At 39.5% G+C, this 14,642-nt stretch overlaps 1 protein-coding gene across 1 annotated transcript; it reads right to left on the bottom strand.

Moving 5' to 3' along the window:
- Nucleotides 1-8,463: 8,463 nt before the first annotated feature.
- Nucleotides 8,464-14,358, bottom strand: LOC148046781 (vomeronasal type-2 receptor 26-like). Its single transcript, XM_087714952.1, has 5 exons — nt 14,074-14,358; nt 12,905-13,565; nt 11,105-11,127; nt 9,499-9,625; nt 8,464-9,362 (listed from the first exon to the last, which is right to left on the bottom strand). The coding sequence occupies exons 1-5, from the start codon at nt 14,356-14,358 to the stop codon at nt 8,464-8,466; spliced, it is 1,995 nt and encodes a 664-aa protein (XP_087571078.1).
- Between the last annotated feature and the right edge of the window lie 284 nt (nt 14,359-14,642).

The following is a 14,642-nucleotide window of genomic DNA, read 5'->3' as shown; positions in this document are numbered from 1 at the left end:
GCCCAGGACCTAACCTCCTCCTTACCATCGCTCTCCCTGCAGAAAAATGGCGCGCGTTGGCGCGCACACACACAAAAGGGGAGGGAGGGAAACACTGCCCTCTAAAGGCCACATCAGGAATGACACTTAAGATATTTTTTTTTTCACAGCGTCCTTTTTAAAATTGATTTTCTTTCTTTTGGAAAATCGGTACTTTTTCAATATGCGACGGGACGCGGGAAAATTATTGAAAGGCATGCCTGTCCAACCAGATGCTGGACGTCTGGTCACCCTAACGATCCTGCCAGAACCAATTAATTTTCCTCTATGAGAAGCAAAATTTCCTCTTCCTCAAAGAAAAAAAAACAGTTTAGTTGCTTTTTTTAAAAGCATCTTTGCAACTACTGTGACTCCTCTGCCACAGAAAATGTAGCACCAGAGCTTCCAGCTGTGCAAGGGATACTATCCAGATTCCAACGAATGAGCTCAAGGAAATCAGAACTCGAAGGCTGGAATCTTCCTCAATATTCCTAAATATTTCCAAGGTTTTTTGCATAATTAAAATAGAAAATGATTCCCTCCCCAAGTGTAACTGGTCACATTGTCCAATTAAATGATTTGGCAGGTTACTTAGGTACTCCCATTCTTCTTATTCTGACATCTATGGAGATGACCTTGTTTCCAAAGAGAAAGATTGGTGCTTTGTCTGACAATGCATTCCAACTCCCCCCCTCCCACACACACGCACATTTCCACAGTATGTGGCAACTGAGTAATGAGAAATGGCTCCAGCCAGATTTGGTTTGAAATTGACAGATATTGGATGCACCAAATTCTGCATCTTTTGTATTATTTGGAACATTGTCAAAGGGAATAGATTGCATAAATTGTGGAGCATAACATCCGCTGTTGCATGGTCAGCTGCTGTTTCTGCTTCTGCTTTTACATCATATGGCATTCTGATGTTTCCCATTGTTCCCCAGACAACAATTGTAGGAGTGGAGATTAATATCAGACAGGAAATAATAACAGCTGCACGCACCAAGGTTCAAATAATCTAATTTATTGCTTAAAGTTTTTAAAGAGGAATAAACTCAAATAATGGTCATCCTTTTCTAAAATGCAATTAAGCTTACAAGAATTACAAACTCAATAAATTTTACTTTTGAAAGAACACTGACAAATACAAAGTTAATGATATTCTGATAAATTTATGTTTGTAAAATGGAAATATACTTCTTACAGTATTTATGTAATTCTTTAGGAATTCATGTAATGTCTCTGCAAACATTGGACATTGAGGTTCATGAATATCTGAAAAATCCTAACAGGGAGTAAGAAACTTAGATGACCAAAATCAAGTTCAATGCACATGATGAAAAGGAGAAAGCATCAGGTTAAAGAATCTTGGGAAATTGGGAAAATGAAGAAGCATGAGCAGAGATTTTCAAATGGGCAAAAATAATTATTATGAACAAAAAATATCCCAATCCATGTCCATCTGAAATGGTGAAGCAGTTAGATGATCCCAATGTACTGCTGGTCCTCTTTGTGGACCATGAAATACAGTGAAGAGAGCTTACTGGTCTGAAATTCTTCCTGAGGTAATGCGCCACAAGTGAGCTAAAAGAAAATCCAGTAGAATTCTGATGAGACTTTGGTTCAAATTTGTTTTATTCTATTTATTTCATTTAAAATATATTCAATTGTTGTCCTAGCATTTCCCAAAGGATATAGACACAATTTTGGGGAAAATATTTCAATCATATGCACTAGATTAGGGATGTCAAACTCAAGGCCCAGGGGCTGGATGGAGCCTGGGGAGTTCGTAGATCTGGACCACAGGGCTTCCCTGGAAACAGTGAAGGACTAGCCCCAGGTGCCTCGGCCTGGCCCTCCCAACCTCCATTTTAGCTTTCAGCGTGCTGGAGGATGTTCTCGCAGCTGAAAATAGAGCTCGCGAGAACCCCGTGTGCCCCTTTGGTCGGACCTAAGTGTAGTACATAAAATTATCTGCTACACTGTCCTACATGTCAGTGACTACTTCAGCTTCAAAAACAAAAACAAATCAGCACAAATAGTTGCAAACTTAAGGTAAACCGCTCCAAACTTAATTTCAGAAAGTATGACTTCAGCAACAGAACTGTCCATGCCTGGAATGCACTACCTGACTCTGTGGTTTCTTCCCCAAATCCCCAGAGCTTTAACCTTAGACTATCTACTGTCAACCTCACCCCATTCCTAAGATGTCTGAAATGCTCCTGCATAAATACACCAGTGAGCCAACTGTCCGTGTCCTAATGATCCTTTTTTATTCATATCCATTTCATGTATTAAAATCATGTTTATACTTACATATGTTATCTAACACATGCTTCACAAAAGAAATAAAATCAATTATTTTAGCAAAGCAATTCAAATATTCCTGCAGCTACTCCTAATATTTACTTTGTGTAACTAGCAAGGTAGTTTCAGATAAAAATGCTAAGTATTTGACATTAAGCCATGCAGAACATTCTAACACTTATTAACACAAACCTAAGCCTAATTTTTTATGTGTATTAATTATTACATAACAACAATAAGATTAAGAGTTTTCTTCTAAACCCCTTTAGAACGTACTTGTGGAATCTTTAAGAATCCTATAATTTTAGTTATATAAGATGATGTGTCAATATCCAGTCCCCCAATGATAGCCTTGAGATTCTTCTGGCTATCACATTTGTAGTTAGGGACAAATTCCTGGGATTTAAAAAGCAGGTCCAGAGTGGTAGGATAGGTCAGCCTTGGGTTGCTGTAACTGTCATAGATATGGAACCCGAGAGTGACATTGGGTAAGATCTGGGAGTCCTCATTGATCTCCTTCACAGCAAAGGCCAAGGCAAGGATGTGCTGGCAGAACTTCATTATTACACTGTAAAAGATTTAAATAGCCCATTTGAAAAAGGAAGTTTATTATTCTCATAAGCAAGGTTGCATCATTTCTGTATGAATAACTAACATTTTTTCTCTAATGAAAGTAGGAAAGTAATGGGTTTTCTAACACACTGAATAATTTGTACAACAACATATGTACAACAAAATCAATTCCATCAAATACGTATCAGTCATTTATTGTATATATTTTGTTAAGAATGATGATACAGATTTAAAACTAATATTACAAATGTCATTCAAAAGATGTTTTCCACTGAAGCTTTATACATTATATTACAATGTAAGTAGTTTAAAATCAAGTAAAAAAACCAAAAAGTATATTCTCCCATAACTAGAAGGACCAGATATAACGTCTATATTGATACTCTCATAAGCATATTTAGGGAAACAGATTAAGATTAAGAAAGGGGCAAAAAAATCCTTACTTTGGTATGTCATAAGGTGTTATAGAAGGATATTCCTTAAAATCAATACCAAAAAGGGTGTAATAGATGTGGGACGTCATCCCTCCAATCACGAGGTCACCAGGTTGGTACCACTCATGAGGAATAAGGAAAGCATCACTTGCAGGGCAGCTCAGCGTCCCTATTTTCTTCATCAAGAATACTAGGAGCAGCAACATCTACACTCTTGAAAATGTCTCTGTCTTTCATCATGATTCCTTCAAATTTATATCTGAGAGTGCACCTAATCAGAAAACCTATCATTGTGTATTAGGATGCCTTTGAGATTGCCAATTCATTTCTTGGATTGAGCATGTATTCTGACAGAGGAGAATAAAGGGGAGGAAACCTGTAGCAAGGACTCTGAAACAAAGCTGTGCCAATCCCCCTGGGGTTCAAAGTGCATTGATTGTTGTTGAATTGAAATATCCTCCTGTGCAATCTTTGAGGTTTTTGCCTATTTCAGAAAATATGGTGATTCCTGTAGGAGATAATTGCTTCGTTGTTGATTAGAGAAAAGATAGATGATGTTTAAATGATTTTTGAAATGCACAATTGCTAATAAAAAGTACAGTGGGGAATTTGCTATACCAAATACACCTGACTTTTGGATTTTATATTCTGTTTTACAATAAATAGTAGGTGCAGTTCAGTCTCCTTTGCATAGGATTAAGATGCCTAGCAGTGGTGGGATACAAATTATTTTACTACCTATTCTATGGGCATGGCTTGGTGGGCTTGGCTTGGTGGGTGTAGCAGAGGAAGGATATTGTAAAATTTCTATTCCCACACCACTCCATTGAAAGGTTAAGGTAAAATCCCCATTTCCTCCTGATCAGCTGTGACTCGGGAGGCAGAGAATAAATGGGGACAGAGCCAGTCAGAAGTAGTCTTTACCGATTCCCAAACAGCTCAAAATTTCTGCTACCGGTTCATCATAAACTGCTGAATATCACCTCCAATACCTAAATATTTTGCCAGTCCCTCAAATAATTATTTCCATGGTTTCCTCTCAGATCCCCCTAGATGGGAAGTGATTCCTCTTTTTTTTCCACAATAGTAGGTTTGGTGACATTTTTAATGTTAGTAATGAGGAAGTTGCATTTCCCTAGCATTCCCCAAATTTAAAATTTCAGTTGCTTAACAATATACTTAAGAACTGGGAGAAGATTATGAAATAGGGTTCAAGCAAATGGTGAAAGCAGTGGCAGAGGAAACTGATGGAGGGGCTTTAGTGGTTAAGTATTTGAACTGTTACAGCATTGAGGAACAGTTTTAGAAATCATGCCTAATACTTGCTGAGATCTTGGTAGCATCTTCTGTGAAAAGAAATTAAGGTGATTCATAGTACATTCAAGGCTTGGTTAGATAGACATGATGTAGTCAATTCTCGAACATATGAGGAAGCCAGTCACATATCATGTGCAAGAGCAAAATTTCAGGAAGACCAAATTTTCACCTGGTTCCCTAAACGTGACTAATCTCATGCGGAGATAAAGTACCAATGAAACAGCAAAATTCAGAGAGGAATCCCAACAGGGGAAGGAAGCCATCTTGTGTAATACCATATCTTCTCCAAAAGTATGATTGTGGGCTCAAAAGGTCAACTTCCAAGTGATTGATGCTGATATATAATGAGTTTTGAGAATTTCCTCAGAGATTCAGAGGGAGCTGTGAGAGAGCTGTTGAAACATTATTTTTATGGCATTCATTAGGGCTGTGCAGAGAATTAAAAGCTATCAAGGAAGATGGGAGGGAGGAACGAAGGAAGGGAGGGAGAGAGAGAAGGAAGAACCCTCCAAAATCAATACAGCCTCTCTACTGAACCTTGCAAGAACTCTCAGGTTTCGTGCTAAGACCAGATGACTTCAAAGACAATTTGATCTTGTCAACCATTTCTCCATCATGTCAGAACTAATCCCTTCATAGTCCAGCTATCCTGCCGGAACCAATTAATTTTCCTGTATGAGATGCAAACTTTCATCTATGTCAAAGAAAAAACAACAGTCTAGTTGCTTTTTAAAAAAGCATCTTTGAGGCTACCCTGCTTCCTTTGATACAGAAAGTGTAGCACCAGAGATCCCAGCTGTGCAAGGGATACTGTCCAGGTTCCGACTTATGAGCTCAAGCAAATCAGAAGGTTTAGAGATTTATTCAACTTGTATGCCGCCCTATTCCCAAGGGACTCAGGGCGGCTAACAAACCTGGAGGGCAGGGACATCATACAAAAGGGAAAGAACAAAGACAAACAACAACACAAAAATGGTTTTAAAAAAGTCTCAGCAAGCACTCTAGTTCGAGGGGGGATGGAACTCAACATCCCCAGGCCTGCTGGAACAGCCAGGTCTTAACGGCAATACGGAAAGCCTGAAGGGTGATGAGGGTCCAAATCTCCATGGGGAGATCGTTCCAGAGGGTCGGAGCAGCCACAGAGAAGACCCTCCTCTGGGTGGTTGACAGTCGGCATTGGCCGGTCGATGGAATTCGGAGGAGGCCTAATCTGTGGGATCTAATGGGTCTTTGGGAAGTAATCGGCAGAAGGCGGTCTCTCAACTACCCAGGTCTAATACCATGTAGGGCTTTATAAGTGATGACTAGCACTTTGAAGCGTATCCGGAGACCAATAGGCAGCCAGTGCAGCTCATGGAGGATAGGTGTAACGTGGGTGTACCGAGGTGCACCCACAATCACTCGCGCGGCTGCATTCTGGACAAGCTGAAGTCTCCAAACACTCTTCAAGGGCTGCCCCATGTAAAGCGCATTGCAGTAGTCCAGTCTTGAGGTCACAAGGGTGCGAGTGACAGTTGTGAGAGCCTCCCGGTTCAGGTAGGGATTGGTGCACCAGGTGAACCTGGGCAAATGCCCCCCTGGTCACAGCTTATAAATGGTGGTCTAAAGTCAGCTGTGGATCCAGGAGGACTCCCAAATTGCGAACCCTGTCTGAGGGGCGTATAATTTCACTCCACAGCCTGAGAGTTGGAATACATGGCCAATTATTGGGAGGGAAAAACACAAGCCACTTGGTCTTGTCAGGATTGAGCTCAAGTTTGTCCAGACCCTGACAGCCTCCAGGCACTGAAACTCACATCAACCGCTTCACTGAGTTGGCACGGGGCGGACAGATACAACTGAGTATCTTCTGCGTACTGATGATATTTTATCCCGTGCCATTGGATTATCTCACCCAGCGGCTTCATGTAGATGTTAAACAGGAGGGGGGAGAGGACCGAACCCTGTGGCACACCATACTTAAGGGGCCTAGGAGACGACCTCTGCCCTCCAACTAACACCGACTGCGACCTGTCCGAGAGGTAGGAGGAGAACCACCGAAAGACGATGCCTTCCAGCCCCACCTCTCGCAACCATCGCAGAAGGATACCAGGGTTGATGGTATCGAAGGCCACTGAGAGGTCAAGGAGCACTAGGATGGAAGGATGGCCCCCGTCTCTGTCTTTCTAGAGATCATCGGTCAGAGCGACCAAAGCGGTTTCCGTGCTGACCCAGGCCTGAATCCAGACTGAAAGGAGTCTAGATAATCGGTTTCATCCAAGGACCGCCGGAGCTGAGAGGCCCCACTTTCTCAACAATCTTCCCAACAAAGGGGAGGTTGGAGACTGAACGATAGTTGTTTAAAATGGCTGGATCCAAAGACGGCCTTTTCAGGAGGGGTCCCACCACCGCCGCCTTTAGGGTTGGAAAAGAACCCCTCCCAGAGGGAGGCGGTAACTATTGCCTGGATCCTGCCCCGCGTCACCTCCCTGCTGTTCGCAACCAGCCAGGAGGGGCATGGGTTCAGTGCACACGTGGAGGCACTCACTACTCCGATGGCCTTGTCCACTTCCTCAGGAGTAACAGACTGAAAGTCAATCCAAAGATGCCATTCAAGACCTTCCCCCGGTACCTTGGTTGGTTCTGTGCACTTGGAGTCCAGGTTTGACCGACGCCGAGCAACTTTATCCACCTGTGCAAGGGATACTGTCCAGGTTCTGACTAATGAGCTCAAGCAAATCAGAACCACAAGACTGGAATCTTCCTCAATATTCCTAAATATTTCCCAGGGTTTCTGCATAATTAAAATAGAAAATGATTCCCTCCCCAAGTGTAACTGGTCACATTGTCCAATCAAATGATTTGTGGGGGCTACTTTTGTAATCCCATTCTACATATTCTGACATCTATGGAGATAACCTTGGTTCCAAAGAGAAAGATTGGTGCTTTTTCTGGCAATGCATTCCAACTTCTCCCCCCCCCCCACCACAGACATCTCCACAGTATGTGGCAACTGAGAAATGGCTACAGCCAGGTTTGGTTTGAAATTGACAGATATTGGATGCACCAAATTCTGCATCTTTTGTATTATTTGGAACATTGTCAAAGGGAATAGATTGCACAAATTGTGGAGCATAACATCTATTGTTGCATCTGCTGCTTCTGCTTCTGCTTTTACATCATATGGCATTCTGATGTTTCCCATTGTTCCCCAGAAAACAATTGAAGCAGTGGAGATTAATATCAGAGAGGAGAAAAAAACAGCTGCACACACTAAGGTTCAAATAATCTAATTTATTGCTTAAAGTCTTTGCAGAGGAATATACTCAAATAATGGTCATGCCTTTCTAAAATGCAGTTAAGCTTAGAAGAATTACAAACTCAATAAATTTCACATTTGAAAGAACACTGACTAATACAAAGTTAGTGATACTTTGATAAATTTATGTTTTTAAAATGGAAATATACTTCTTACAGTATTTATGTAATGCTTTAGGAATTCATGTAATGCCTCTGCAAACATCGGATATCATTTCATGTTCATCAAATCTGATAAAACCTAACAGGGAATAAGAAACTTAGACAACCAAAATCAAGTTCAATGCACGTGATGAAAAGGAGAAAGCATCAGGTTAAAGAATCTTGGGAAATGGGGAAAATGAAGAAGCATGAGCACAGATTTTGAAATGGGCAAAAATATTAAATCTAAATAATCATAAACATCCTGAACAAATCTTTCTTTGACAGAAATGCACTTCTGCCCCTATCAATTATATGTTAAATATAGGTATTAGTTATTCTAGTAATATTTTCAGCAATTCTTCGGAGTCAGAAATTAATTTCTCTTTGTGAGTTGCTCCCTGTGGTTGAGGTCGGGACGGAAAACAATTATGTAGCATTTTGGGAGCAATATGCATCCCACTAATGTAGCGCTGGAGGCCAAAATGGAGAAGACCTCCACAGCTACCATGGCTTTACCTTTCGTGCTCAGATAGGCTGGAAAGAAGGAGATCCACACACTGCAAAAGGCCAACATGCTGAAGGTGATGAACTTGGCTTCGTTAAAGCTGTCAGGTAATTTACGGGCAAGGAAAGCCACAATAAAGCTGGTGATGGCCAAGATACCCATGTAGCCCAAGACACAGTAGAAAAAGAAAGCTGACCCTTCATTACACTGTAAAATCATTTCTTGGGCCTGTGAATGCATGTCCAACTCCGGGAATGGGGGAGATGTCGACAACCAAACAATACAAATACATACTTGGAAGAGAGAGCAGGAAAGTACAATGGAAAAGGCCAATCTTTTCCCCACCCATTTCCTCATCTGAGATCCAGGTTTAGTGGCCATGAAAGCAACAACTACAGTGGTGGTTTTGGCCAGTACACTAGAAATGGCCACTGAGAAAGTGATGCCAAACATTGATTGTCGGAGAAGGCAGGTCACTTTGCCCGGTTGGCTGAGGAAGAGCAAAGAGGAGAGAAAACAGAGCAGAAGAGAGACAAGGAGGGTGTAGGTGAGGGACTTGTTGTTGGCTTTGACAATGGGAGTATCCTTGTGCTTAATAAAAATTCCAAGTATCCAAGAGGTCCAGAAGAAGAAAGCAAGAGCTGCTGAAGCTGAACCAATTCCTAAGGATTCTTCAAAAGTTAGGAAAATCAGCAGTTTCAGTTTACATCCATTCTTTTCTTTATTTGGATAATGATCTTCTGAACATTCAAAACAATCATCCATATCTGGAAGGAAAATCAAGAATATTTTTTCATCAAGGCATTGCATATTACTGAAAATTATCTTATTAATGTTATTCATCGAAATAGTTTATTAAAGTTTGCTTGAGTCTAATGAAAAATGGTAGAATTCCTACCCTACCATTTTGATTTGAAATTTTCCCTTCTGGACATGGAACACAGTCATAGCAGCAGAACTGATTACCCTCAATCCCTTTCTTCCAGGATCCAGGGAAACAAGGGTCATTGCATCGAGAAAGTGGAAGAACCTGATGATAAAGATAAAATATTTTGAAATTGGAGATATTTAAAGCAGTTTGTAATTTATCTCCTTTATGGAAGAGAATTACTTTTGACTTCCCAAAGGCTTCTTATTTGATCAGTAAATAAAATCATGACATGTTGACAATCTTTTGTAAATGCAAACCAACCATGCAAACAATGCTTTTACACTGCAATATCATTTTTTTTCAATTCAATGAGTGCTTGATCATCAACAGCATTTGAAAAGAATATGCCTTCGTTTCTTTTAAAAATGAGAAATCAGATTTTGAAAGAGACTGGGCTGAAAATGGAATCATCATGGATTAAGGCATGGCTAATTCACTAATTAGGTACCTGGTTAAAAGCTAAATTCCAAACAATCACATTTTCATCAACCCATAATTCCTTCCCTTTTGGAGCCTTTAGATCCAGCTTTCCAACTCTAACTCTCTGAAAGGATCTATTTGGAAAAGTGATCAAGTTGGTGATGTTGAATCCACCAGTTGCTTCCCCTTTCTCATTCAGAAACACTCTCTCCCCAGCTGAATTGTTAAAAGAAATGCCTTGAAGAAATGAATGGAGCTAATTGAAAGAGAATAAAAGAGAGAGGGAATTAAAAGCAACGTAATAGAGAAGACAAAAAGATATCCATGTTACATTCACTCATTCTGCCCTATCCAATAACTATTATTAAATACCTAAACTTAGAAATTTTATAATCAATATTGTATGGAAATATATATGTCAACTCTTTGATTTATTTGATATTATTTTAAGGAAATATAACAATGCAGAGAATCGGAAAGAAAATAGCCTTTTGGAATTATATCACTTTATCCATTTACTAACAAAAAATAATTCAAGATAGATAATGTATAATATTTACTCATTGGTACAAAGCTGTTTGAGATTCTGAGGTCTGGATAATTTCCAGATTTTAAAATTTGAGACAGAAGCTTTCTTTAATAGATAAATGAGAGTTAGAGACTGATAAAGACTGTTGCAAATATAAGGTTGTTTCATACTATGCATGCCACATTTAAAAAGGGCCTAATATTCCTCTAAATATCCCAAAGAGACAGAAAATGTAGTTACTCAGTTAGCTGGAGAATTGATTAGTTTTTGGAGAGATAACAAAAAGTAATATAAATAATCCTTTTAACTATTATTGTTCAAGCTATGCTGATTTATTAAATATTTTTTATCATTTTTGGTATGTATTTTATACAGAACAACATAACACAGATGCAAGATACCTTGACTGCTTTCTAGTAAAAAGCCAGCTCAATGAGAAGATCCTACAACATTTGAAACAAATGGATATTTAATAAACAGCTTCTGACCAAAAAGCATCTTCCAATATGTTAAAAACAAGAAAAAAGACAAGGAAACAATTGCTCCATTGCTGGGAGAAAGAGTCACAAAAGTGCAATCAACAGGGAGAAAGCAAAACTACTCGACTTGTTTTTTGCCCGTGTCTTTACACAAAGAGAAACAACAATGCAACCTATCAAAAACAACACCACAAAAAACAGATTAGGAACATAAGTCAAAATAGGAAAGAAAATGGTATGTCAGCTCCTGTCTACTCTAACTGAGTTCAATTCACCAGGACTGGAGAGATTACACCAGAAAGTTATGAAGGAACTGGCAGATGAGATAGCAGAACCACTGAACTATATCTTTCAAAGATCCTAGAGCACCATGGAACAGCCAGAGGACTGGAAAAGTGCTGATGTAGTTCCTATCTTCAAAAAAGGAAAAATATAGATCCAGCAAACCTCAGACCTATCAGCCTGACCTCACTATCAGGGAAGTTTCTGGAAAAGATAATCAAGCAATGAATCAGCAAAAACATAGAACCTCACAAAGTAAAAACCAAACACCAACATGGTTTTGTCAAAAAGAGATCATGCCAGACTAATCTTGTTGCATTCTTTGGCAAAGTGACAAAATTAGTCGATATACTTGGAGTTTACTAAGGCATTTGATGAAGTAGACCATAACCTATTACTAGATGAAGTACAAAAATGTGGGTTAGACAGCATCCCCATCAGATGGATTCATAACTGACTGACCAACTGCACTCAATGTGTAGTTGTCAGTGGAATTTCATCTACATGAAGGAAAGTATGCAGTGGGGTACCCAAAGGCTCTGTTTTAGGCCCAGTAGTCTTCAACATCTTCATCAATGATTTGGAGGGGGGAACAGATATGGAACTCATCAAATTTGCAGATGACACCAAACTGGCAGGAATAGCCAACACTCAAGAAGATTGGCTCAAGATACTGAAAGATCTTGACAGACTTGAACATTGGGAGCTATCTAATAAAATGAAATTCAATGGTGAAAAAAGTAAGGTTCTACCTTTAGGCATGAAAAAATAAATACAGGTACTATATATGTGGCACCTTGCTCAATAGTACTAATTGTTAGACTGATTTTGGAGTCCTGGTGGACAACCATTTAAATATGACCCAGCAGTGTGCAGCAACAGACAAAAAAAATCCAACCCTGTTCTAGGCTGCATAAAAGAGGGATTAAATCACGATCACTTGAACGGTTAATACCACTTTAAATTGCCTTTGTAACCCCATACATGGAATACTGCATTCATATTTGGCTGCCACAATGTAAAAAAAAAAAGATGCTGAGACTCTAGAAAGAATGCAGAGAATAACAATAAAGATGATTAGGGGACTGGAAACTAAACATATGAAGAACGGTTGCAGGAATTGGGTAGATTAGAGATTAGATAACCATATGTCTGAAGTGGTGTAGGGTTCCCTTTCTAAGCAGTGGGTGGACTAGAAGAACTCCAAGGTCCCTTTCAACTATTCTATTCTATTCTATTCTATTCTATTCTATTCTATTTGCATTGTAAATATCTGCTATTATGGAGCACCCAGAATTTCTGAAGGCAATTTTCCCCCAAATAATTACTGGCAAGAAAGGGTTCTATTTCTATTTTTTTTCCACACATGCAGAATATATTAAGAGTTTCCACAATGGGTTCCAAAGGTAATTTTATTTCAAACTGCTGATTGAAATAAAAGAAGCCTCCAGTGCAAATGGAATACCTGCCAAGGCTGTAGCTGTGGAAGATCAGGGTTTTTACTCATCATGGTTTTCCTCCTTTTGAACCTCAACATGTTTAGAGCCTGCAAAGCATGAGCCACAGCATAAACGGCATTGTAGACACTATAGCTTTGGCCAGTCATTTCCATTTCAAACAGAGGTGCTGGAAGATCCTCCAGCTTCATCTCCTCAGTGCATCTCCTACTGTGTCTTTCTTGTAAATGTGACTTTGGAAATGAACAGTCAAATGACTGTTCCCAAATATCCTGTCGAAACCCATCTCTGGAGTGTGAAATAGGTTTGATGGACTGAACAAATTCCCTGAAACCTACAACAGCTGTTGAATGAATGGTGAAGGAAAGAGCCCCATGGAACATCTTGAGATCTGAACTGATTTGAACGCCTGTTAGTGCAAAATCAATCATTGCAGTCACGATCCACACCTTTCCAAATAAGGCAGTTTTCCTGCTTTCAGGATCTGACAAAAATATTACAAGTCTTAGCCACATAATTGTCCAGGATTCTCCATAGGCAAGAAATGCATTGGATTTGCTACTCAACATATTAATCGAAGTAATGAACATTCCTAGATAAGTTTCTTCCAGGTTTTCCAAGTGGAGTATTGGATCAAGCCTTTCTATGAATGCTGGACAAATTCCATTCTGTGAAAGTAAGGGCTCCATTTTCTGTAAGAATTTTTCTCCACTGTTATTAAGAACAGAAAATATCCCAATCCACTTCCACCTGAAATGATGAAGCAGTTGGATGATCCCAATGTATTGCTGGTCCTCTTTGGGGACCATGAAATAAAGTGAAGAGAGCTTACTGGTCTGAAATTCCTCCTGAGGTGATGCAACACAAGTCAGCTAAAAAAAATCCAGTAGAATTTTTATGAGACTTTTGTTCAAATTTAATTTTTCTATTTGTTTTCATTTAAAATTTATCCAAAGAAAATTGTTCTCCTGGCATTTCCCAAAGGATATAGACACAATTTGGGGGAAAATATTTCAATCATATACACTAGATCAGGGATGTCAAACTCAAGGTGCAGGGGCTGGATGGAGCCTGGGGAGTTCTTAGATCTGTTCCACAGGGCTTCCCTGGAAACAGTGAAGAACTAGCCCCTGGTGCCTCAGCCTGGCCCTCCCAACCTCCATTTTAGCTTTCAGCGTGCTGGAGCATGTTCTCGCAGCCGAAAATAGAGCTCGCGAGGGCCCCCTCTGCCCCTTTCATCGGACCTAAGTGTAGTACATAAAATTATCTGCTACAATGTCCTATCTGTCAATTACTACTTTAGCTTCAAACACAAAAACACATGAGCAGACAATAGATGCAAACTTAAGGTAAACCACTCCAAATCCCTTTAGAACATACTTGTGGAATCTTTAAGAATCCTATAATTTCAGCTATATAAGATGATGTGACAAAATCCAGTCCCCCAATGATAGCCATGAGATTCTTCTGGCTATCACATTTGTAGTTAGGGACAAATTCCTGGGATTTAAAAAGCAGGTCCAGAGTGGTACGATAGGTCATTCTTGGGTTGTGGTAACTGTCATAGATATGGAACCCCAGAGTGACATTGGGTAAGATCTGGGAGTCCTCATTGATCTCCTTCACAGCAAAGGCCAAGGCAAGGATGTGCTGGTAGAACTTCATTATAACACTTCAAAAGGATTTAAATACCCCATTTGAAAAAGGAAGTTTATTATTCTCATAAGCAAGGTTGCATCATTTCTGTATGAATAACTAACATTTCTTTCTCTGATGAAAGTAGGAAAGTAATGAGTTTACTAAAATGCTGATAATTTGTACAACAAAATCAATTCCATCATATATCAGTCATTTATTGTATATATTTTGTTAAGAATGATGATACAGATTTAAAACAAATATTACAAATGTCATTCAGAAGATCTTTTCCACTGAAGCTTTATACATTA

This window comes from Thamnophis sirtalis, unplaced genomic scaffold (assembly GCF_051295495.1).
Source record: "Thamnophis sirtalis isolate CommonGarterSnake01/CBP01778 unplaced genomic scaffold, rThaSir2_p1.2 scaffold_4, whole genome shotgun sequence".
NCBI classification, from domain to species: Eukaryota; Metazoa; Chordata; class Lepidosauria; order Squamata; family Natricidae; genus Thamnophis; species Thamnophis sirtalis.
This window is presented reverse-complemented; position numbering and strand designations above follow the sequence as displayed.

Excerpts from the sequence above, each read along its gene's own strand:
- LOC148046781 (XM_087714952.1), bottom strand. The coding sequence starts at position 14,358 with ATGAAGTTCTACCAGCACATCCTTGCCTTGGCCTTTGCTGTGAAGGAG. Across the intron at positions 11,128-12,904 it reads ACATTTACAAGAAAGACACA|GTTGCATTGTTGTTTCTCTT; the intron begins GTAGGAGATGCA and ends TGTTTTTGATAG. Across the intron at positions 9,626-11,104 it reads GCATTGTTGTTTCTCTTTGT|GTTCTTCCACTTTCTCGATG; the intron begins GTAAAGACACGG and ends CTTTATCATCAG.